This window comes from Panthera pardus, unplaced genomic scaffold (assembly GCF_024362965.1).
Source record: "Panthera pardus isolate Hobbes unplaced genomic scaffold, ASM2436296v1 HiC_scaffold_20, whole genome shotgun sequence".
NCBI lineage: Eukaryota > Metazoa > Chordata > Mammalia > Carnivora > Felidae > Panthera > Panthera pardus.
Genome location: NW_026526766.1, coordinates 12,653,877 through 12,679,354, shown reverse-complemented (window position 1 = coordinate 12,679,354; position 25,478 = coordinate 12,653,877). Strand labels below are relative to the sequence as shown.

General features: G+C 40.3%; 2 protein-coding genes across 10 annotated transcripts in view; both read right to left on the bottom strand.

The window, feature by feature from the left end:
* SMC5 (structural maintenance of chromosomes 5) overlaps positions 1-7,783 on the bottom strand; it is a 92,266-nt gene extending 84,483 nt beyond the window's left edge. For 2 of the 4 annotated variants that reach the window (XM_019463624.2, XM_053907797.1), the window contains exons 1-2: positions 7,495-7,783; positions 4,973-5,114 (exon numbers count right to left, since the gene is read on the bottom strand). In XM_019463624.2, coding sequence (XP_019319169.1) covers positions 4,973-5,114; positions 7,495-7,688 — 336 coding nt within the window. In that variant the 5' untranslated portion in view covers positions 7,689-7,783. The remainder of the gene's footprint in view (positions 1-4,972; positions 5,115-7,494) is intronic. The other 2 variants (XM_019463623.2, XM_053907796.1) reach the window with 1 other exon arrangement.
* A 15,052-nt stretch (positions 7,784-22,835) lies between these two features.
* MAMDC2 (MAM domain containing 2) overlaps positions 22,836-25,478 on the bottom strand; it is a 402,628-nt gene continuing 399,985 nt past the window's right edge. For all 6 annotated transcript variants that reach the window (XM_019463631.2, XM_019463629.2, XM_019463628.2 and 3 more), the window contains 2 exons: positions 24,030-24,114; positions 22,836-23,878 (listed from right to left, as the gene is read on the bottom strand). In XM_019463631.2, the coding sequence (XP_019319176.2) occupies positions 23,814-23,878; positions 24,030-24,114 (150 nt within the window). In that variant the 3' untranslated portion in view covers positions 22,836-23,813. The remainder of the gene's footprint in view (positions 23,879-24,029; positions 24,115-25,478) is intronic.

The following is a 25,478-nucleotide window of genomic DNA, read 5'->3' as shown; positions in this document are numbered from 1 at the left end:
TTGATGTCCTAGGAAAAAATTTAACAGCTGATTTTTTTCTACTAAGAATCAGCTTGAATCATTTATACAGTGGTAGAAACCTACTATACATTTACAACTTTAAGAATTTAAGCTTTACTAGCACGAAGTTGTTCATAATAGTCTTTTTTGTTTTTTTGGAGGAGATAAATCAATTTTATTGTCCATCATTATATTATCCAAAAATCCAGGAACAACAGATTTATAGAGAGGACATAAATGAGTAAGTAAGAGGGCAAGGGAAATAATTTAAAAAAAATTTTTTTAACGTTTATTTATTTTTGAGACAGAGAGAGACAGAGCATGAACGGGGGAGGGGCAGAGAGAGAGGGAGACACAGAATCGGAAGCAGGCTCCAGGCTCTGAGCCATCAGCCCAGAGCCCGATGCGGGGCTCAAACTCACGGACTCACACACCGTGAGATCGTGACCTGAGCTGAAGTCGGACGCTTGACCGACTGAGCCACCCAGGCGCCCCTAAGGGAAATAATTTAAATTTGAATGATTTTCCATGATATTAGCATGAAAACCATCTCAAAGTACTTGTGTGTCTGGCTTCAGAGTAGCTTTGTTCCCCGGCCAAAGCCGACCATAAAATTAAGGTGTTCAACATCTTGCCTGCTTTACTGGCTCTTGACAAACCTTTGAGATCTTCGGAAAAAGTCATGTATTCCTGGTGCTCCAGGGCTGTGCTGAGTCTACCAACTCATCTGCCAAAGTGTTATCCTCAGTCCACTGGGAAATCCATCAGGTGGTCATATAAAGCTCAGCCCAGGGGACCAGTGTTGAGTGTGTAATTCATATCCTTCCACGCAGACTTGCCAATGGATCAATAGCTCACTTCCCTGATGAGAAAACATCACTCCCAACCTCCTCTTCGTGCCCAACCTCATCTTCTGGATAGTGACAGTCCAGCACTAAGCCATTCTTTGTAACTTCCAAGAAATTGAGAGTGGCCATCAATTCAGACTGTTCTTCAACCTTCTGCCCTTTGGAGGACTCCTCCTCCCCATCAAATGTTAGCAGCATGCTATTGTTAATGTTGAAGTGATAGTGACCTTCTCTCCAGCACCTTTCTGCAATAATTTGGCTTCTGTCCCATACATTTCCAGCTCTCAACCACGAGACATCTTGGGGAGGAATTTATGCTTCCAGATCGAGACATCTTGGGGAGGAATTTATGCTTCCAGATCTTCTTTTCCTCCTCAATTTCATCACTCACGAATTCAACAAAAGCTTTGTCCCCAGCAGGGCAGGCCCGGTGGGCAGCAGCCGCCGAGCCCAGTGCACAAGGCACATGGCCCAGCAGAAGCAGCACCACAGTGGCAGACACATGCAGGCGCCATGATATTCTCTTATAATCATTTAAATCTTGACTGCATTCTGATAATGCCCTGGTGGTAGGCATTACAACAGTTCATGAAAACTCCAGCTCTGCTCCAAGCCCACAGGAGGACTGCATTTGCTCGTTCCCTCTGATGCAAGGTGTGGTGTTTTACCTGGCTCTGTCCAGTGAAAATGTGAGTAGAATATACATGAGTTTTTGGAGGAAATATGAATAGCCAGTTCCCTTTCCCAAGGTGGCCATCATGGAAGTATATATTGAAATGAAGACTTCATGAGCCTAGGTACCCAAGTGACCACAAAAGGGCCTACACTGGGTAAGCAGCAAGAACAAGAATTAACCTTCTCTATTTTTAAACCACTTAAATTTTGGAGTTTGAACCACACAACATATCTTTATTGCATTTTTACATTCCTTTTTTCTTTTCCTTTTTAAATGTTTATTTATTTTAAGAGAGACAGAGTGTGAGCAGAGAGAGGGGGAGGGGGGAGGGGGGAGGGGGGAGGATCCATGCTGTGAGCACAGCCCAAAGTGGGGCTTGATCCCTCTAACCACGAGATCATGACCAGAGCCGAAATCAAGAGCTGGACACTTAACTGAGTGAGCCACCCAGGCGCCCCCATCCCTTTTTTCTACTTTATCTACCCCCAACACCTTTCTTCTCAAAAGTAACTGATTTGGGTTTGTTTGTTTTTTTTAATTAATTTCTGCTCTTATTTTCATTTTCCATTAAGATTTCTTCTTTGACCTATATATAATATAGAAGCATATTTTTCATTCCAAACAAATGGGAAAACTTTACTTACCTTGTTTCTCTCTTAATAGCATTATGATCAGAGACTATGGTATGTGTGGTAGCAATTCTTTTGACTTTTTTTATATTTGCATATGGCTCAGTATGTGGATTTAGTAATGTTCCGTTTGTGCCTAAAAAGAATGTGAGTTCTCCGAGCGTTTAGCGCAGTGTTTATAACCTGACCACCAGCTCAAGCTTAACTGTTGTTCAAATCTTCCGTATTCTAATTTTTATCTGACCGATCTGACTACCGATAGCTCTCCAACCACGATTATGAATTTGTTAACTTGTCAATAGGAATTCTGATTTTGTTTATATGTTTTAGACCTACATTAAGTGAATTCAAGTTGAGAAATGAATTACCTTCTTGCTGAACTGGACCTTTCATCAATATTTAATGACCGTATCTACTTCCATAAGTACTTTTTGCTTAAGGTCTATTTTGCCTGGTATCAAGTCAGTTATCCCTTTCTTTCATATATTTGCCTATGTATTTCTTCATCTTTTCATTTTTAACTTTTCTGTTGCTTTTTACTTTAAATAGGCTTGTTGTAAACAGGAGAACTGAGCTTTCTTTATCTACTTCAGCAGACTTCCAAATTAAACATGAACTTAGACCACTAATAATTATTGCGACTATTCAACCATTTTATGTTTTGTAATAATCTCCTTTTCTATATTTGTTTCTTTTCTCCTCCTATCTAAAGGCTTCTTCTGTCTTGTTTGGGCAGTCATTGTTTCTTCCTTCACCCCTCTCTATGTTTTTATCTTTGTTTGGAGGATTTATAAATTTCAATTGTTTTAGTGGTTTACCTACATAACTTTAACATGCATATTTAATTTAATAAACTGGAAGTTAACCAATTATCTTAACTTCTCCCTGACAATACAAATCCATGGAGTGTTTTAACTCTGGTTACTACCAGAAAAGACAACAGTTCTATCTGGTTTGATCTAAACTTCACAAATTAGACATTATTTTATGCAGGTTCCATATAATTTCCCTATACATTTGCCTTTTTTTTGCTCAACATTTCTTCTCACTTCTTAAGAGTTTTCTTCCGGGATTATTTTTCCTTCTTCCTAAATTATATACTTTCAAAGATATTTCAGTGAGAGAATTTCAGGCTTTCTTTTTTTTTCCACTTCTTTCATTCTGAGAACAATACTTTTGTGCCTGCTCTTCTGTAATTCACTACAACATGTCTGCTTGTGTATTTCTTTTATTTATCCTGCCTAGATCAGGTTTCTTGAATCTGAGGATTTAAACTTTAAGGTTTCTAGAAAATTCTCAGTCATGGTTTCTTGAAATATTGTTTTTTCCTCGTCTATTGTCTCTCTTTGGAAATACTCAGACATACAGTGGATCATCTTCCTTTACCTATAATGTCTTAACCTTGATTTTTCTCTTTTTACTTCTATAATATTTTAAGAAATATGTTCAAGTATTTTAGTTACAAATTCTTTTCTCAAATATGTCTGCTTTGTTTCACCTGTCCACCAAATTTCTATCTTCAAGGAACATATTTTTATTAAGTTCTATTTGATTCTGTGTCAGATTTACTTCATCTGTTACTTACTCCTGTTATCCTTCCAAACTTCTTTTATTTCCTTAAACAAATTAAATATCCCTAGTTTATTTTCTCCATCTACAAGCTTTGCATGTCTGATGATGCAATCTGCTGTTTGTGTTGGCATTTCCTCCTATGTTTTGATTAAGTATGGATTCATGAACTCCTCGGGACTTTTACGTTAGAATTTTTAGGACTGAATTTCATGTATTTTTCTTCATAGGATCTGCACCTGCTTCTGCCAAGTGCCTGGAGATATTACTATCTGGGACCACTTTAAAATTATCATTTATGATATCAGGCCACAGAGGGAAGACGAATCGTGGCTCTAAACATGTGCTAAGGCTTGTGGTTAAGAATTCTTTGGAAGACAAAGCAGAAACAAACTCATAAACACAGAGAACTGATGATTGCCAGAGGAGAGACAGGGGAGTGGACAAAACAAATGAAGTGGATTCAGAGGTACAATCTTCCAGTTATAAAATAAGTAAGACATAGGGACATAATTACAGCATAGGGAATATTGTTAATAATATTCTAACAACTTTGTATAGTGATAGACAGCAACTAGGCTTATTGTGACCATTTCATACATATATAAATATTGACTATATTGTATACCTGAAACTAATACAATATCGTATGTCAATTATTTTTCAATAGAAAATAATAGTAATTCTTTGAAGATTTTTTTTTTTCTCCACCAAATCCAGAGCTAACAATCAGGGTAAGTAAGTAACTCTGTGTCCCATTCTGCAGTGTTTATTTTTCCTACTAAACACAGTGCTTGACTTCAAGTTTCATCTTCTAGCCCTCCTCTACCTTCAGGACCCCCAATCCAGAGCAACCAATCAAAACCTAGGCTTTAGGGTGCAAAGTAAGCAAATGCCCCTGGGGAAACAACTCCAGAGCTTAAGTCTTCAGAACCACACAATTTTGTTTCCGCCCTTGGTAAATTTACTTCACCTTTCCACAAGCCCAACAATACACATTTAAGAAGACATTTTACCCTACTCCTAAGAATTTTAAGTGTCACATACTTGGAGAATTCTCTAGATTCATATATAGTCCAAAATACCTTTACAGTGGCAATCTCCTCCAGCCATGTCTACCTGCCAACTTCATTCTTTATACTCAAGCTCTACATGTTTGGTACACCCGAGGAATTGAGATACAGGAAGTGATTCGATACTAAAAGCAAGTCACAACTCCAAATTTTTTAAAAATACTGATGTTAACTCACCTTGTCTGCCCGTCCCATGAAAGCGGGTTTGCCTGCCAACCCAAGACAAATGGCACACACGATGCTCGACTTTCCTGTCCCATTAGCTCCAATAATCATATTCAAGTGAGGTCCGGGAGATACTTCACAGACATCATATGTCCTGAATTATAAAAAGGCGAAATTACTAAGACATAAGTGAATATTTTCTTTGCCAAAACATTTATTCTTGCTTTACATTACCTACAGGCTTTTCTTGAATTCCTCCAAAGGCCAGCTGACCTTACAGTCTAATCCAACTGGACTTGGTTCACTCATAGGAATTCTTCCAGTAACCACTGTCTTCCAGGCCACTTCGGTTCTCTAAGCCTACCTCTCCTATCTCCTACCTCATTCCTAAAACTCAAAGTCCACTCATCCTGAAAATAAAACAGGCTAGCTCTACACTTTGCAGCCACCTTTTTCTTTCTCTTCACACCCAACCTTTATTTCCTCACATTCATTCATTCTTCTAGGACTTGCAAAATTTTCTGCTTCCATGGCTTCAAAGGGTAAAAGATTTTCTACTTGCTAAACGCAGTGGGCTCTTTTCAGTCTTATGCAACTCCAGTGCAGCAGATATTTTTGAAACACTTTTTCCACTAGGCTTCTGAGAGAATACTCTCCCATGGTTCTCCTCTTGCCTCTCTGAACACTTCCTTCTCAGTCCGAGGTCCTCTTCTGCTCATCCTTAAACGTTGGCATTCCTCCAGGGCTCGATACTTGGCCTTCTATTCCTATTAATATTTCCCTTTGGGCAATCTCAAGCATTTCTGCAACTTACATGCATGATTTTCAAATCTCTCACCTGTTCACTTTTCCTGACCCTTAAAAACACTGCCTATGCGAGATCTTTTTCAGATGTCCCACAGGAAACTTCAAATCACAGGATCCAAAAAGCATTTACTATTCTTCCCCCCAAATTGTTCCTTCTGCTGAATAGCATCACATCTGACCAAGAACCAAGGCAGAGACTTGAGAAAAATACTGCATAACTCTCTTACCCTCAGCCTCCCAGTCTAAAGCCAAATCCTGACAAATCTCTTCTTTCTGCTACTTCCCACTGCTACTCCAAGGTTCAAACTCTGATCATCCCTTACTGTTGTAAGTCTTCTTGCCTCCAATGTTGCACCCTTTCTCAATCATCCTTCACACTGCTTCCAGAGTAATATAAATCACATGTCATTTCCTGCTTAAAATGCATCCTGGTTGCCAACAGGATGAAATTGGAATTCCTTAGTATAGAAAACGCAGATTCTCAATAGCTGCCTCCCTCTTCAGTATCAGCTCTGTTCACATATTCGCTCACATCCTACTTCCCAGCCATACTAAAATACTAGACACTTCCTAAATATACAAACTGTTGCAGGTGGTTCCTTCTGTCTACAACACTCTTCCTTCAAGACTTTTATAACCTCCCATACAAAGCTCTTTCTCACAGTTGTGGATGAAATTAACCATTTCATCCTTTGTGCCGCATGGCACAAATACAAATACACACACACACACACACACACACACACTCATCTATATTATTATGGTAGATAACTCATTTGATTATATTTATCTTTCCTGACCTGGATTCAAACAGCAATTCAGCTACTTACTAGCAGTGTAAACATGGGTAAATTAACCTTTCCAAGCTCATCTCATCAATGGAGATGAAGAGATGTTACAAGAATGAGAGCACTGTGTAAATAAAGCATCTACTTCTATACTTGGCACAGGATAGATACTTGGGGGTAAGAAAAACACGCTGGTATTGCTACCACAATTCTGTTACCCTAAGCCACTATGTGCAAGCTTTAAAGAAAAAAAAAAAAAAAAGACTTCGACCAAAAGAAATGTAAGATGCTAGAGAGATACACAGTATTTGTGCTAAAACATACTAAATTCTAAGACGATTATTATGATTATTAGTTGTCTGGAGAGAAAGAAAAGGAACCAGGAAAGACAGCTGGATTTGGAGGGGTCAAGGGTCTGCTGGGAGGTCCAACAATTGAGAGTAAGGCTTAATTTTCTGGTACATTTCAACCTCCATCCGCGACAACCTTCACCATTTTGTCCCCCTGGCAACTGCTTACTCTTCACGATTCTGCCACAGCGTCACTGCCCCTCTGATTTAACTGTTGCTTCCTGTGAGTTCCCAGCGCCCATACTTTGATCAATTACAGATTATGTCCTCCGTCTGTGGGCCGTGACTCCCTGCCGCCAGAAATCTATTCCCTACCACGTCCCCTGCCCGCCATATGACGCCTTCAGAAAACGCTGGCTGAATGAATAAAATATCCGCATCACATCAGACGCACACCTACCACACCAACACCTACGTCAATCCCCACGGCCTCTCAGTAAAAATCCTCACGGTAACGCCGGCTTGAATTCACGACCAGACCCACAGCCGGCCACACATCCACCCACCCTCACCCACCCACGCAGCTTGCGCCCCCCGCCCGCGCGGGCCCGCTTGCCTCCCCGCCGCGGCGCGGCCTCCGGCCACTCACAAGAAGTTCTCCATCACGATACGGACGATCGAGCCTTCCACGAAAGGCCTGGACGACTGCAGCGGCAGTGGCGGCGGCGCCGGCGGGGCCGAGCTCTTTCTTTTGCTCGGGACCTCCGACGAGGGGTCTCTCGGGAGAGCTCTCTTGGAGGCCAGGGAGCTTGGGGTCGACGTCTTCCTACTCGGGGTCGCCATCCTAGCTTCCCCTCCACCCCGCAAGCGCTTCCGTTCCCACTGACCTGCAGCCCCGGCGCCCCTGCGCCCGGCTCCCGCGCGAACTGCCCGGCGCGCGACACCGCCCGCGAGCCCGCCCCCGCGCCTGCGCAGTCCCGGCCCGGCGGCGTCTGCGGGCCGCCCCGCCCCTCGGCGCGCGGCCGAGGAGGCGGGAGGCAAAGAGAACGCGGGCGAGGATGAGGGTCGCGAGCGGGTGGGGGCGGCGTCCTCCCGGGAGACGGCTACCCCATCTTTCTCTACGAGCGTTTGCGCGTTTTTCAGAGTTGGGTGTTTGCTTTTTTTTTTTTTTAACTCAGAGATGTCAATGGCATTTAGTACTTTGAAAGTCCTTTCAGCCCTCTGAGGAAGCCGATCCGCGAGGGGACAGAGGGAGGCGTTCGCGGCGACACCTGAGAGCGAGGGCGGGCGACCTCCGACCAGCTGTGTCGGGACACCGACCGACTGCACCCGGGCTCTCCGGTCTTTGGCTCTTCGTCTTCTCACTTGACTCCCTGTTTGCCTTCAATCAGGTCCCCGCGTCCCAAAAAGAAAACTCTTGCAATGACCCTATGCCCGTGTCTCCCCTAAAAGCGTCGGGCTAGGTCCCCTGCGCGCTCCCACTTGTGAACAGACTCGGCAGAGACTCTCTGCCCCCCTGGCTCCCTCCTTGCCTTTTAAGGCTTCCTCTCCCGAAGTTTCTAGAAATCCACGAGCTAGGCTTCACTGGCTTCAATGAGCGCGTGCTTTCACTGAAACCTACTCGCACGCGTGTGGTTAACCTCACTGAAGAAGAGGCGCACGGAGGGTTACGCAGCTCCTCATTTACTCGGCTAATAATGGGCAACCTACGAGAGGCTGGGGCCGCGGTGCTGAAGGAGCCAGTCAAGCTTGGGTGTCTGAGCGCTTTCTGATGCGGGAGGCGGAAAAAGAACCAGTGAAGCAAGAAAGGATTAGGGCATTTCCAGGCTATGCTAGGTGCTATGAAAAATAATAACCAGAACAAATGTGATGGGGGGAGGCGCAGAGGTGATGCTTGAGTTAAACCCAGAATGAGGGGGAACCAAGGTAAATGACAAAAGAGTATTCCGGGCAAGGACAAAAGCTCTGGAATGGGAATAAGTGGGATGTTTGAGGAACAAAGGAAAGGCTGGTGTGGCTGCAGTGAAGTGAACAGCATCGCAAAGCAGAGCCTTGCCCACCAGGAAAGATCTGAATTTTATTTTTGAAGCACTGGGAAGCCATTGGATGCTTTTAAGCAGGAGAAGGACATGATCTGATTAAAGATTTTGTGGGTTTTTTTTTTTTTAATGTTTATTTATTTTTGAGAGAGGGAGATAGAGCAGGAGCAGGGGAGGGGCAGAGAGAGAGGTAGACCCAGAATCTGAAGCAGGCTCCAGGCTCCAAGCTGCGAGCTGTCAGCACAGAGCCCGGTGGCAGGGCCCGACGGGTTTCACGTATTGGGAGGTCATGACTTGAGCTGAAGTTGGATCCTTAACCAACTCAGCCACCCAGGCGCGCCTGATTAAAAATTTTAAAGAATCACTCTGGTTGGTGTTTGGAGGGGCTTGAGCATAGAGGTGGGGAGGCCATGTAGAAAACTATTGCAGTAGAGGCGCCTGGGTGGCTCATCCGGTTCAGCTGCTGACTTGGGCTCAAGTCATGATCTAGGGTTTGTGTGGTTCGGGCCTGCTTCTTCCTCTCACACGAGTGGAATCAGTGCTCTCTAAAAGTTGTTACCAAAGAACATATAATGAGAAAGAAAGCATATGAACTTGTCAGGGTTACTAGCAATAAATACAAATTATAATACAGAAAAGAATTTTAAAACTGCCCAAATGCTCAGTGTAGGAGAGCGCTAGACTGTCACTTCCTAACCACGCTACTACAAAGTTTTTAAAAAGTAATCTGTTACTGCACTTCAAGAGCCTTCGAAGAGTCAAATTCTTTGAAGAAATTACTACATTTGGGGGACTCTATCCTAATGGAAATATAACATAGGCAGAGTAATGGTAGTTGAGGGCAGGAACTCATTTCTGTGCCATTATTCTTTAGTGGATGAATCAAATTGTGCTTATGACCTTGAAAGTTGAGAAGGGGTCCCTGAGCCTATGATGACCCACAAATGCACACAGGCTATGAGTTCTTATCTAAAGAGCCAGGCAGTCATGCTCTACGACCACCTTTTAAAAAGGAAAATATTATTGCTTTTGCTTCTAATTACAAAACCAGTATAGGAACTGGTTAAGTTCCCGTAGGAACTTTGGGAGCACACAGAAAAACATACACAAAAGGAAAATTTTCTCCTAATTACTCTACCCAGACTAATCACTGCTAAGGTTTTAGTGCATTTTTTTAAATCTTTTTCCTTGTGTATGTATGATATATATACTCCTTTTGTTCCCCTCTGCCAAAAAAACCTCAGGATGATGCTGCATGAATTATATTATTTTATAATACTGTTTTTACACCCTCTTTTTCTCACATAATATATTATGATTGTATTTCCATGACATTAAATATTTTTTCTGTGATATAGGTTTTTTTTTTTTTTTTTTTTTTTTTTTTTTTTTAAGTCTATTTATTTATAGGGGCACCTGGGTAGCTCATTCAGTTAAGCATCCGACTTCGGCTCAGGTCATGATCTCATGGTTCATGGGTTCGAGCCCCACATCGGGCTCCTCACTGACAGTTCAGAGTCTGCCTGGAATTCTCTCTCTCCCTTTCTCTGCCCCTCCCGCACTTGCTCTCTCTCCCTCTGAAAATAAATAAATAGTAAATAGCTTTTTACTAATAGATCTACTAAATAGATCATGGCTCAGGTCATGATCTCATGGTCTGTGGGTTCAAGCCCCATGTCAGGCTCTGCACTGATAGTAGGGATCCTTCTCAGGATTTTCTCTCTCTCCCTCTCTCTCTCTCTCTCTCTCTCTGTCCTTTTCCTGCTCAAACGTTCTCTCCCTCTCTCCCTCTCAAAATAAATAAACTATTTACTGGCAAAAAGCTGGCAGAAAGGGGCAGGCTCAGAATGCCTGGATAGATTAGTAGGTTAACTATCCCACTCTTGGTTTTGGCTCAGGTCATGATCTCACTGTTCATGAGTTTGAGTCCTGCATGGGGCTCTGTGCTGACAGTGCAGAGCCTGCTTGTGATTTTCTCTCTCTACCCACCACCCCCACCCCCCGCCCTCTGTCCCTCCCCTGCTCATGAGCTCTCTCTGTCCCTCTCTCCAAATAAATAAATAAACAAACTTTAAAAAGTTAAGAAAGGGGCAGGGTCAAGGACCATGAATATATTTCACCTCCCCCTCAAAATGCCACCTTCTGTGTTGTCTTTCTTGGCTTTACTCCAAGCCCTTGATAATGGTGCTAGAATAGCAAGAAGGTGGGGCAAGATACACGAACTGAGACTCTGCAGAGGCTACACGGACTAAGATGGTTTACTCTTCCAGTTCTGATAAGAACCTTCACAGAATGACAGAGATGATCTCCTGGTTTATATACCAAGGGAGAGGAAATGCTACCTTTGCTTCCGGCAAATTCTTATAGTGGAAAGTGAGCCCTCAAGGCTTGAAAAGGAGGGAAAGTGTGCTGAAACGGAAGTCCTTGGGACCCAGAAACAACCCCTCTTCCCCAGCTCCCCCTCATCCACACTTTCTGATTAACCCTGTTAAAGTACAGCTGGGGAGGATGTAGGCAGGGATGAGGGGTCCTGAGGAGAGTGAGCACCCTTCCCCAGGGGGAACTTACACCACATACAGCAAGCTTCTGCTAGAGATAAGGACACTTTCTCTCTAGATTTTAACCTCTAAAAAATTTGTTTCTCACGTCATAGAAAAGCTCTAAACAATCAAAATATCTGCTTCTTCTTCCCGTGGTGTTATTAGCCTTGGAATTGGTTGTGGTAATAGCTATGCCATTAGTAGTAATAGCTAATACTAACAGCATAAATCATATATGCCAGCTACCGTTCTAAGTACCTTTTCGTAACTCATTTTTCTATTCTGGATCAGTATCTCAACAGATTTGCGTCTTTCTCAATTTTCCATCTCTTGGATACAGAAACCAATGGAAAGATCGAAAGATCATTAGGGATTAATATCAGGTTTCACACGTGCTTTGTAATGTGGCATGACAGAGAGTCTATATAGCTAAATGGGCCTTCGTTTCTTTTAAGGATATGAAATGGGAAGAACGGTATTAACTTGCTCTGAGAGGAATTTGCCTGCAATTTCGGAAAGATCAGGAACAAGGTGCTAGGAGCAATCCCCTCCACCAGTCCTTGCAAAATGATTTGATGGTCCTCGTTCAGACTAGGTCAGGGGTCTCCAGGGGAAGGGCGAGTGTCTCCCCCCGCACCGTGTTACTTCCCAAAGGAAAGAAAGTTGGTGACTGTCAGAACCATGCTAAATCTGTTGAAATCGGCCACACAAATGATAAACTCTCCCAGGAACTTGTTGGTTTTAAGTTCTCACCTCCAACACTTTGACTAATAGCCATCATGTTCCTTTCACAACTAAAATTGTACTTGTGTTTTTGTTATGATTTTAGGAAGTTGGAAAACCCAAAAGAACTCAAACCAGAAACCAACAACCATGCATTATTCCTGCAATCGAGAATGAACACTGTTAACAGTGGGGCACGATTTCATTGTCTTTCCATTGTCTACTTTTTAAACAATAACCCACGAAACACATGTATACATTCTCTTCTTAAAAATTAGAACAACACAGATCAAATTAGTGTGCACCTGACATTTTTTTTTCTCAATCTTGTTGCTGTACTCCTTATTCTCCAGTTAGATACTGCTATACACTTGTTCAGGGTGTAACATGATGTCCTTTAAGGCCATTTTTAGATTTACATCCATTTTACCTACTGAAAATATGTAGTATTATTTTGAGTGTGAATGCATTACATAAATGTATTGTATAAAGATATAAGATATTACATGCATACATATATAAATGTATTAACATTCAAAATATGGTAAGAATAGTTATGCAATTTTGTTTTTCATGCAAAAATGTATTTTTGAGATATATCCATGTTGACACATATAAAACTAGTTCCTTTATAACTGCTGTAGGGTTTTTGTATGACTGTATCTCACTTTATTGCTCTGATTTGACATCAGAGCAATCCATTAGATTGCTTCCAATTTTTCATTTTTACAAACATTGCTTCAGGGAATATCCTCAGACACAACTTTATGTATATGTGCTAGCATTTCTCTAGGATAGATACCAAGAATTAAAATTGCTAGACTATATACCATACTGATGACTTTCCTTCAGTTTCTTGACATTGTTGCATGTGGCCAATTTCTTACTAACTGTGATTGAGAATTATGTGAAGACAAAAATCTCTCTCTTTTTCCACCTGTTTCTCATATTGGCTTTGGCCCAATAGCTGGCTGTTCCCTGTCTGTCTCTCTTGCTTACACACTTGTGCACACACACACACACACACACACACACACCTGTCCTCTACACAGTGCTCTCTCTTTTTCCCACAAGATCTAGGTCCTAGAAGCTTATAAAAGTTTTGAAGTCCCTCTGAAAAAATACAAAATTACAAATTAGGATGGTGATGATTTATTTTAGAATGAGAAGAAACCCCCAGCCTCAGCACTGTTGACATTTGGGGTAAGATAAAATTCTTTTCTGGGGGAAAGAGGAGGCAGCTGTCCTGTGCATTGTAAGATAGTCAGCAGCATCCTTGGCCTCTGTGCGCTAGAAGCCAGCAGTGTCTCCACAGATTTGACAACAAAAAATGTCACCAGACACTGGTAAATGTCGCTGAAGGGGTAAAATTGCCCCCGTCCCCCAGGCTGAGAAGCAGCACTCTAATCCTACCCATACTTTCTGAGTACAGAAAAAGAAGGAAGCCTTTCCAACTCCTCTTATGAATCTTACCATGTCTAAATCTCCTAATTTCTTGGTAAATTAATGGAAATGAAAATTTCCTATCTATCTATCTTACTCATGGACATATGTGCAAATATATAGCAATGCTCGTAAAAGTAAATATATTGTGACCTACTTGGGTTTGTGATAGGAATTCAAGGTTGATTAAATACTAGCAAATCAAATAAATCAATATGATTCTTCAGATTAGAAACTTATAGGAGAAAGATAAAGGCAGAAAAAGAAAAGCGTTCAATTGTTTTCAACACACATTCATGGTCAAAATTTCTAGGAAAATACAAGTAGAAGAAAACTCCCTTTGACCAGGAAAAGGCAACTTCAGAACCCTTCATCAAACTCATGTTCAATGATGGAATGTTTAGCAATATTGTCTTAAGTTCTGGAACAAGTTCAGGACAATTCTATTGCTCCTTCTATTGAGCACTTCATGGAGATCTTAGCCTGCCAAATCACTTAAGAAAATAGAGCAGCTGGAGGAGTTAAAAAAGGAAAACCAAAACGGGCCTTATTAAGAAATCTACAGCAAAAGAAAATTGCTGTGGGCAGCATAATGGCTCCTCGAAAATGCCCACATTGTAATCCCTGAGACTTGTGCATAGGGCAGCTTACAGGGCAAAAGGGAATATGTAGACGTGATTAAGTGAAGAGTGTTGAGATGGGGTGATTATCCTGGATCATCCAGTGGACACGTATAATCAGAAGTGTCCTTCGAAGAGAGAGGCAGGGGGTCAGAGTCAGACAATGAAAGCAGATGTCAGAGCGAGGGCGTAGCTGGAGATGGGCCATGAGCCAAGGAATGCGGGAAGCCTCTAAAAGCTGGGAAAGACAAGAAATGGATTTCTGCTAGAGTCTCCATTAGAAACAAAGCCCTGCCAAAAGCTTAATTTTAGCTCCATGAGATTCATTTTCGGGACTCTGACTTCCAGAACTGTGCGATAATGAATGTGTTGTTTTGTGCCTCAGAGAGCGTGGTAATGTGTTATAGCAGCAGTAGGAAATGAATGTAAATATAGAGTCTGTTCTGAGAAATAATAGATAGCTTAGCAGGTTGGCTGGATATAATTCCAGATAAATCACACACTTAAAGGGAATAGGCAAAAGTTTACTTTTTTAGAAGAAACCATATGGGAATATCTTTAAAAACACAGGGTAGGGAAGAGTTTCTTAAGACAAAAAAATACATAAATCATAAAGAATGTAAGAAGATTATGAATTCATACATATTAAAAACTAAGACCTTTCATTAAACAAATTCACCACAATAGGGTGGGGAGAGAAACCACAAGGTTAAAAAAAAAAAAAAAAGAAAGAAAAGAAAAGAAAAAGAAAAAGAAAAAGAAAAAGAAAAAAATGGTATTTGCAACACTTGAAATAAACAGAAGCTTAGGGGTGCCTGGGTGGTTCCATCAATTAAGCACCCAACTCTAGATTTTGGTCATGATCTCAGGTCATGATCTCACGGTTTGTGAATTCAAGCCCCACATCAGGCTCCATGCTAGCAGTGTGGAGCCTGCTTGGGATTCTCTCTCTCCCTCTGCCCCTCCCCAGCTCTCTCTCTCTCTTTCAAAGTAAATAAATAAACTTAAAAAAAATAAACAGAAGCTTACTATCTGGAATATTAAGAGAATTCCTACAAATCTGTAAGAAAATGTTACACAGCTCACTAGAAAAATGGGCAAAATAAACAAGGCATTTTGCATAAGGTGAAATGCAAGTGGTCATAGAACATATGATAAGAGGCTCAATTTAACTTGTCACTAGAGAAATGCAAATTAAAACCTCAATTAAATGCCATTTCAGAATTATCAGATTGGCAACAATTAAAATCTGACATTAGCATGTTGGGGGCACTCATCTACACCGGTAGGAGTCGTGCAGTCTACACTGGTAGGAGTTATGTAGATTAGTGCAGCCAGCTGGGAAGCAGTTTCTCCTGATTTAGTAGAGCGTACCTATCGTACAAAACAGCAATTCACATGTTAGACATGCAGCCCAAAGATATTCTTTCCCATGGGTACCTGGGCCCTTGTACAAAAAATATTTTGGCAGCATTGTCATCACCAACTCAAATATTCATCAATGGCAGAACTAATTAATAAATTGCAGTATAATCACTTAATGGAATACCATACCGTAATGAAAATGAATGAACTACAGCTAGAAATTCAGCATTGCTGACTCTCAGAAACATAATTTTGAACAAAAAAGACAAATGACGATGAATTAATATGCACTGATTTCCTCTGCATAATTTTTAAATGGCAGTAAAACTAAGCCATATATATTAGGATGCATACACATGAATGAGGACTACAGAATACAAAGGAAAGGAATGATTAACATGAATTTGAGGATAATGGCTATCTTTCTGGGCAATGGAAGGATATGTGACTGGGCCGCAGTCCACACAGTGCCTCCAGGTTATTGACAGTGTTCCATTTCTCATGCTGTATCAGTGCTAATGAGTGGTCATTTTATTATTATCCTTTAACATTTACAAACATGCTGTATGCTGTTTTACAGTGAAATTATGTTTCACGTAAAAATCAAGTCATTTCCTTCTTTTTTCTTAAAAAAATTTTTTTAATATTTATTCCTTTTTGAGAGACAGAGAGAGACAGCCTGAGGCAGGGAGAGACAGAGAGAGAGAGAGAGAGGGAGACACAGAATACAAAGTAGGCTCCAGGCTCTGAGCTGTCAGCACAGAGCCTGACACAGGACTCAAACTCACGAACCGTGATATCATGACCTGAGCTGAAGTCGGACACTTAACCCACTGGGCCACCCAGGAACCTCAAGGCATTTCTAACTGAGAAAAAAAGAATCTACACTGTATCCATGTAATTTGCATGCTAAAAGATTAAAGGGGAAAAATCATACTATCTCATCATATGCAAAGAAGCATCTGATAAAGCCCAATGTCTATTTGTAATAAGTTCTTAGGAACTTATTACATTCTTATGCATGGCACTGAAGTTTCTTAACTTGATAAGTGCCGCTGATCAAAAACCTAAAGCACACATGATAATTAATGGAGAAACTGTTTGTTCTCATTAAGATCAAAAGAAAGATGCCATAATCCCCACTATTAAAGATTCTAGATAATGCCCTAAAATGAGAAAACACATTAAGAGATTTAAAGATTCGGGGATGTGTTTTTTTCTGCTTGTTTCACTATATCCTTCATCCACTCCTCCACCCTGCTCTGTGGCTTGAGAGATTCATTTCTATGACCTGCATCATCTAGGCTCATTTGCCCTCTGACTTTTGGTTGGGTTTACCGGGGGGATTGGAGAATAGCTGTGTTCTTCCACCTCTGGCCACAGTCCTTCTCATACAACCTTTCCCAAGACCATAGCTCTTCCTGGGCTTGCTAACAGTCCCTTTGGTCCTTCAGGCCCACCTGTTGGCTGCTTCCATCGGCGGTATCAAATGTAAACAATGAGACACATTGATAGCCCAATATTCTCAACTCACAGCACAATCAGAGAACATTCATGGAATGTTTAAAGCCCTACAACAGGCCCCAGGGTGGGTTGCCTGGGTCTAGGGCAGTACTTTAAGTTTAATTTGCTAGTCTAATTCTTGAGATACTTGCACAGATTATTCTTTCTCTACTTGTTGTTTGTTTCTATTGGATTAATGTATGCTCTGTTTTCCTTCTTTCTTTAGATCTTCTGTTCCTTTTCCAACTTCTTGAGTGTGTTGCTTGGCTCAATAATTTTCTCTTTTTTCAGCTTTTAAATGAACTGTTTAAGGTGACAGGATTCTTTTCATGTATCGATTTAGCTACATCCCATCAATGTCGATATGTCGTACTTTTACTATCATTGATATAGATATGGTTTGGTTTACAATTTTTCTGCTTGACAATGGTGAGAAAGCAACACATAGCAGAAAGAGTACTTCAGATTTGGACCGTGGATCTTTTCCTGGGTTGGCGACATACAAAATTCCTTTCTGGTGCCGTGCGGGGGGCAGCGCCTATAGCTCCCAGTCCCAGCGTCACAAGGGTAAGGAACTGGCCACCATTCTGTACCCAGACAAGCACTCGCCTTTTCAGTTTCAAGAAACGACATACAACATTCAACACTTTGTTATAAAATAGGCTTTGTGTTAAATGGCTTTGTCCCACTGTAGGCTAATGTAAGTCTTCAGAGCATGTTATTTTTTTTTAAGTTTATTTATCTGGGGAGGGGGAGGGATGGAGCAAAAGAAAGAGAGAGAGGGAGAGAGAATCCTAAGCAGGCTCAGCACTGCCAGAGCAGTGCCTGATGCGGGGCTCGAACGCATGAACTGTGAGATCATGACCTGAGCTGAAGTCAAGAGTTGGATGTTTAACCTACTAAGCCACCCAGGTGCCCCGTGTTCTGAGCATGTTTAAGGTAGGCTAGGCTAAGCTCTGATGATCAGTAGGTTAGGTGTATTAAATGCACTTTTGACTTATGATATTTTCAACTTACAATGGGTTTGTCAGACATAACCCCATTGTAAGTTGAGGAATACCTGTATTTGTATATATACCTGCATATATATATATTATATATATATGATATATATATATAATATATATGTACATGCATATGAAAAATACAAGATTTCTTCCTTGTTTATCTGAAAATGTCATGATTTTGTCCTTCTGAATGCTAAAATTCCCAGGTGACATGATTTTCTCTCAACATGTTAAAGGTATTATTCCAACTTTCCTCGTTGTTGAGAAGTTTGATTTTGTTTCATTTTTATTCCTTTGTAATTCATCTGTCTTTTTCATTTGAATCTGTTTCATAATTTCATAATGATGGATCGAGGTGTGGATTTAGTTTCACTAATTGCTCAGATTTGTTAGACTTCCTGATTTTGAACATTTTTATCTATCACCAATTCTGAAACCGTCTAATATTCCCTTTGAATATTCTTTTCCCCCATTCTCTCTCTCTTGGAAACCTCATTGTATACACTGGATACTGTCAATCTCTGCTACCTTCATATTTTTCATTTCTTTATCTCTCTGTATTGCATTCACGGTATTACCTTACATTCTAGTTCACCGGGTTCTCTTCCATTAAATACGTCTAGTTAGTATGTCTAGTTATGCCTTTTTGTTGAATTTTTAATTTTAGTGACTATATTTTTCATGTGCAGAATTTCCATTTGGTTCCCTTTAATCTGCCTGCTTGTTTTTTTCATAGAGTACTTATTGCCTTTTGTTAAGTGCTCAATACTTTTTTGGGGGCAGGGGTGGTCTCCATTTTTAAAATAGTTATTTTAAACTGTCTATCAAAAACTCTTATCCTATGAAGTCTTGAGTATCTAATTCTGCTGTGTGTTGACCACTGACCAAATGTGTTGTAATGTTGGATTGTGAGTCCTCCTGTGCAGCTTTATGTATGGGAAACGTGTGCTGCCTGGTTGGAGAGCACATGACCCTCTAAAGAAGGTTTAAATTTGTTTTCACCAGTTGCCCCAACTATCCTCACTGGCCAGGGACACAATTTCATATTAAACATTTAGAGTGTGGAGGGGCGCCTGGGTGACTCAGTCAGTTAAGTGCCTGACTTCGGTTTGGGTCATGATCTTGCTGATCATGAGTTCGAGCCCCACATCGGGCTTGCTGCTGTCAGCATGGAGACTGCTGCAGATCCTCTGTCTCTATTTTCCCTTCCCTGCTTGTGTGCTCTCTCTCTCTCTCTCTCTCAAAATAAATAAACATTAAAAAATTTTTTTAGAGTGTGGATTTCCAGGCTATGAAATGTTCATGGACAGAAAGAGAATGTTTATATCCCTTATGATGCTTGGAACACACATACAGATTCGTATTAAACTACTTTTATTGAGCATTTTCTTATTTAATGCAGATATATTTGTTGAGCATGGTAGGCAGTGGGGATACAAAATTGGAAAAGCAACCATTCTTGAGGAGATAGGCATGAAAACACGACTTTAGGTTTACCATAATAAATCTTCCTAGGGTATATATACAGAGTGGGCAGCCCAGAACCAGGAACAGTGGATGGAACAGGGAAAGCAAAGGAAAAGGCATTTACCCAGCTGCTGGTTAAAATGAGCCTAGGATTGCTAGTAAAAAAGAAAAACATGGTAAAATAACAAGATTATATGGTTGTTTTATCCTTAAGATGGCACTATAAACTCACAGTTCTTTGTAGAGAAAGAATACATTAAAAATAACTGCAATTTATCAAAAAAAAAAAAAAAAAAAAAACCCAAACCCAAACCCAAACACCCACTCAGACCTTTCAGTATAAACTAGAATGGCATGTGTTAGACACTAATCGTTGATAGGTAATATTTTCATTTCATCTTTACAGCAACCTACTAAGAAGTAGACAAGGAGTCTCTACTTCTCTCTCTTCTATGAATAGGGATCAGAGAGGGTGTCAGTGACTTGCCCCCAGTACCGAAGTCAGAAAAAGGCAAGGCCAGGATTTTAACAGAGACACCCTGAATCCAGAAACCCTGTGTTTAATCACTATGCCGTATCAATCTGTAAAGCAATCAGCACGTAGAGAATGCGACATTAGAATGATTGATTACTTATGAAAACTCTCCCCACCTACTGCCCCAAGTTCTGGTTAAATCACCCTGGAAATCACGTCTCCTATAGGGGAATAAGAAGGAAGAGAGGCCAGTCTCCACCCCGAGAGTCACAGAAGACATCCGGGCACCTGGAACGCTGCCTTGGGAGGTCTCCTTTGGTTCTCACCTCAGCCTGGGCTGCAGCGGGAGGCTGGCCCTGCCCTTCCTGGTCAGATGCCCCTCTGAGACCCTTCCATAGCACCTGGGCATATGACCTCATTGGATTTAGCACTCCAAGTTGTGCTGATCGGTTTGGACCTGTGTCTTCCTCACTAATCTGTGAGTATCTTCATAACCTCCATGCTTGGCAAAATGCCTGGAGTGTAGATTTCTCACTGAATCTTTGCTGAACCCTTTCTTCTTCCACATTAAACCAGACCCTCTATCAGAGCTACTGTTTTCTCCTCCACTCCCTTCTACACACAAATAATCTCCAACCCACACAGCAAATTGTAGGGGAGAAGGCAATCTGTGTGGAGAAAGTAGTTTGTTTTTGAAGCACTTGTGTGTTTAGAGAAGATTTAAAATCAACGCAAATACTGCGTGGTACCTATTAGTACGCTTTCCCACAAGGCATTTCTAAACCTGAGGAAACTATACTGTGCTAAGTAGCCTTTCGTATTTTCATCCAGGCGAAGTATAGTTACAATGAATGCCATGGGTAACCTGGACAGGAAGAGAAGCATCCAAAATCTGAATCCTCCAAAAGGAACAGAAGTGAGGAAGGTAAATTAATCCACTCACCTTCTACCTCCTCTCTTCTGTATGAACTTCAGGTTGTTTCTTAGCAACAACTGGTAACAATTACTCCTTTCCTTTCTTCCCTAATAACTACTTGCCAACCCTCATTTTTTTTCTCCCCAATTACCAAAGCCAGAGGCCCAAGTAGTATTTCTAGTTTGGCAACGTTTGGGGCAATTTTGGTAGCCAATAAATCCTCTGGAGTGAGAGAAACCTGGAACTTTTGCCTGAGGTTTAAATTGGTATTGGGGGTGAAGTCAACCGGAGGGCTGGCAGGTTCAGGAGGCCGTCAAAGATCAGAACGTAGGTTTGGCAGTGAAACACGCCCAGGTTCAAACCCAAGCCCTACACTAGCTGCTGAACTTGGACAAATTCAGTTTCCCTATTTGTAAAATGGAAATATCACTAGATCGACTTCACGAGTCATTATCAGGATTAAATGAGTGAATTCACATAAAGCCCTGTGAAAAATGTCTGAAGATAGAAAAATCCAATAAATGTTAGCTCTGATTATTACTATGGATTTACATAATCTATAAGCAAGGAGGTTGGTGAATGACTTCAGTCACTATCTATAAGTGACTTGCTATGCATGAAGGTACTGTGTTAAGTCCCAGAGACACAATTTTCATTTCTTTATTCAGCAAATATAACTAAGCTCTGGACAGGAATAATAGGTTGAGGAGATTATACCGTCTAGCATACTGTTGAGTTGCTTCACACCTTGAAATCTTCCTTCCTCAATGTTTCAGCTTTATTTAGGGATTAATAGATAATTAATTAATTAATTACTTAATTAAAATCATCATGAATAGAAAGGATGTGATTTGCAAAATTTTGCTTTACTACAGAAGTTTATTTTCTCCATAAACCTCAGGATGTTAATTTTGTACAGTTGAGAATTGTTGTTTTCCAAGCACTGTGGTCTTCAGGGAAGTATACTACTCTTTATGGATTAATTTAAGAGTTTTGACATTTTTTTTTTTTAAAGTAATCCCTATGTCCAGTGTGGGGCTCAAACTCATAACCTCGAGATCAAGGGTCACATGCTCTGCCGACTGAGCCACACAGCCAGGCACCTGAAGAGTTTTGACATTCTTGAGTGAGAATACCACCCAAGTCTGTGAGGGCCATGGATTTTTGGCCGTACAAAGCAGGAAGAGGTATGGACTTTGGGGTCAGAGACACCTGACTCTACTCTTCCACTTAAATAATGTGTTCACTCTTCTGAACCTCTGTTTCCTTCTCTGTAAAAAAAACTAATAATATCTCCATTTTGGAGGATGTTGGAAGGCTTAAATTCATTCATTCATTCAACAACTATTTCTTTATTGAACACGTACTACATACCAGACATTCTTCTGGGTACAGAGACTACAAAAGTAAAACAAAACATTCAAGAATCCTCATCCTCATAGTGTTTACGTTGTAATAGGATAAAATGTGGTGAAAAAGTAAGTTAGCTTATATAAAATAAAACACTTTAAAAATTAATTCTTGGAGCACCTGGGGGGCTCAGTCAGTTAAATGTCCTACTTGATTATGGCACAGGTCATGATCTCTCCATGAGTTTGAGCCCCACGTCAGGGCTCTGCACTGACAGTGGGGAGCCTGCTTGGGATTCTCTCTGTCTCCCTCTCTCCCTGCTCCTCCCCCACTCTCTCTCAAAAATAAACAAAAATTTTAAAAAATAAATAAATAAAAATCAATTCTTGTATCAATGTAAGCAATGCTCATGTCACTAATAGAAGGCATAAGAAGAATTTAACAGTGGCAGAGCAGAAATTCAAATTAGAATCTGCAGTTATGTACCGAAGATATTCTGAACAAGGAAAATAACATAGAAATGAGTTCATTGCTAGGGAAAAGATTTTCAAATTACCTTTTATTAGGTAATCTTAAAACAGCTGTTTGGGTATAAAATACGTATGTACAATTTTCTAAGCACGTAAATAAAAAGCAGCAGTTTAGTATGTCTGCTTGAATTCATACTCCTCAAAACCTTACCAAAACAGTTATTATAAAAATCAGTAAGATTGCTTAACACGTCCTAAAAATTTTCAGGTGTGTGTACATAAACATTTTCAAGCTTTACGAAAAAAGAGCGCAATTTCTAATCCATGTGTTCATAGTGACTTTCCCAAGTAGTTCAAAGGGGGGAAGAAAGAAAGTAGCATTGCCTTGTAATACAGCATTAACTAATACTGACTTACCCTGGGACATTCAGGAAAGATCCTTAGTTATCACATAGGGTAAAAATATTTAACAATTAACACTCCATTTCTATGAATAAAACGTAGAAAATAAGATTTTGTTTTCTTAGACTAACTCGTTACCGTGAAAAACTGCATTCATTCTGCAGATACTGACACCTCACGTTATTACTTTAAAAACAGCTGCGATACTTGAAAGTCAAAAAGAAACCCACGAGACATCTTCTCCTCCCAATACATTCACTGAATGCAGATTTAAATGACACATCTCATTTTGATTGTGCCCTTCCATTTGCATACTTTAAAGTGACTGCAATATAGTATATTTGTATTTCTAACTGGAACCAAAATTAAGATGAATGATCTACGCAAAATCAATAGCCTGTATTTCCGTAACAGTTGTCAGACGCAAAAAGGAAAAAAAAAAAAAAAAAACCCAAAAACCAAAAACAAAAACACCAAAAAGCCCTGAGTCAGTATTTTTTGCAAAAGTAATGAAAAAGAATACTGTGCTGTGAAGTCGTTTTATAATTCACAAAATGGTTAAGACTGTCCGGTATTTATTTGTTTTGTGTTCATTTTGATTGAAGAGAGGTATGGCTCTTGTTCAGTTTATCCAATTCAGATCATTTCTTAAAACTCAATTTCATTTAAATCCTCAGAATATCCTGATGACTGCTGGGTCATATCTTCCATTTCTGTCAGGAAAGACAAATAGAAAATAGACAAAAATAGTTTTCTCTGTTTTTATTATAGAAAAATTCTTAATTTGCATTCCTATGATTGATTTGAGACTATTGCAAAATCCCTTTTCAATCAAGAGGATATAATTGGGGAAAATATTGTTACCTGAACAGGGTCCTGCTTGAAATTTAACATCATCAATGGCAATATCACTTCTTATTGACACTCCCCGAATGGCTTCAAAAATTACCTGAAAAGTAATGAGGTCTGAATTTAGAAATGGAGTCATCTTGGGGTACCTGGGTGGCTCAGTGGGTTAAGCATCCGACTTCGGTTCAGGTCATGTTCTTGCGGTTCGTGAGTTTGAGCCCCGTGTCAGACTCTGTGCTGACAGCTCAGAGCCTGGAGCCTGTTTCAGATTCTGTGTCTCCCCACCACCCCCCCTCTCTGCCTCTCTCCCACTCATACTCTGTCTCTCTCAAAAATAAATAAACATTAAAAAACATTTAAGAAATGAAGTCATCTTGATAAAACAATACTCGTCAGGGGAAGATCCATGTTGTGTGGGTCTGGAAGCTTAGACTGTTGTTCAACCTCCTTTAAGGAAAAGACTACAAAATCACAAATTCAAATTTAGGTACAAAAGAGTACTTATTTGGAATTTTAAAGAAATGCACAATAAATTACTAGAGTCTTGGAGATTTAGGTTACTTCTGAGATCTCTTTAGGCCATTAACCAGAAATGCTTACCTAGAAATGCTTCCTGGTGGTGACCTAGTTTCTCTTTCCCACCTCGAATATTCTAGACCCAGCACTCACAGGGCCTATGAAAGTCATAGGCCCAGAGGTTTAAGTTTTCTTAGGCTCTCTATAAATCTATGGTGATATATAATCACTAAGTTTACCAAAAAGGCAACGGTTCGCTTATTGTGTTAAATACCATAACATCCAAGAATAGCCCAGGAGGAGAGAACCAGTTTCATACCTTCAGATCCTGAGAAGAAAATAACTGATCAAATATTCAGGTTCTAGGTAAAATAGCTTACATTACCAGCTCTAACGCTGCCCCAACAATGGTTAATAAACCACTGAATACTCCAGGGAGGCTTGTGGGTAATGAAAATTATCCAGAAGACACATTTGGTCTACTCGCTTTATGAGCAAATGACTCCCCCTTGGACTAGTTTATGATTTAAATTAAATCCAAGAATATAAAGTGGATAATTAATAAGCATATGAAACTATCTTAAAATTAATGACTCAAAGAAGCTTTAATGACAGATATGGGCAAAATAATATTATTAAAAATTCTAAGGACACAATCCCAAACAAGAATACAAATAAATGGTTAGAAGAGGAAAAAAATGTCCTCTAATACATCTAGATAGGAGGATATATGAGTGCAGTTAATAACCATTTTGGTTTTCTGGACATCAATAAAATCTGGTTTTTGACCACCAAGTCTACAACGGAAGTATAATAAACAAATTACCTGATGGAATTATATTCTGAAGAGTCTGTGGTTGGGCCAAATACTTGATTTCATACAATCTTTTCCTCTGAATTTCCTTACTACCTGAGTGGTAACTATTTTATACCATTATGATTTTTCCC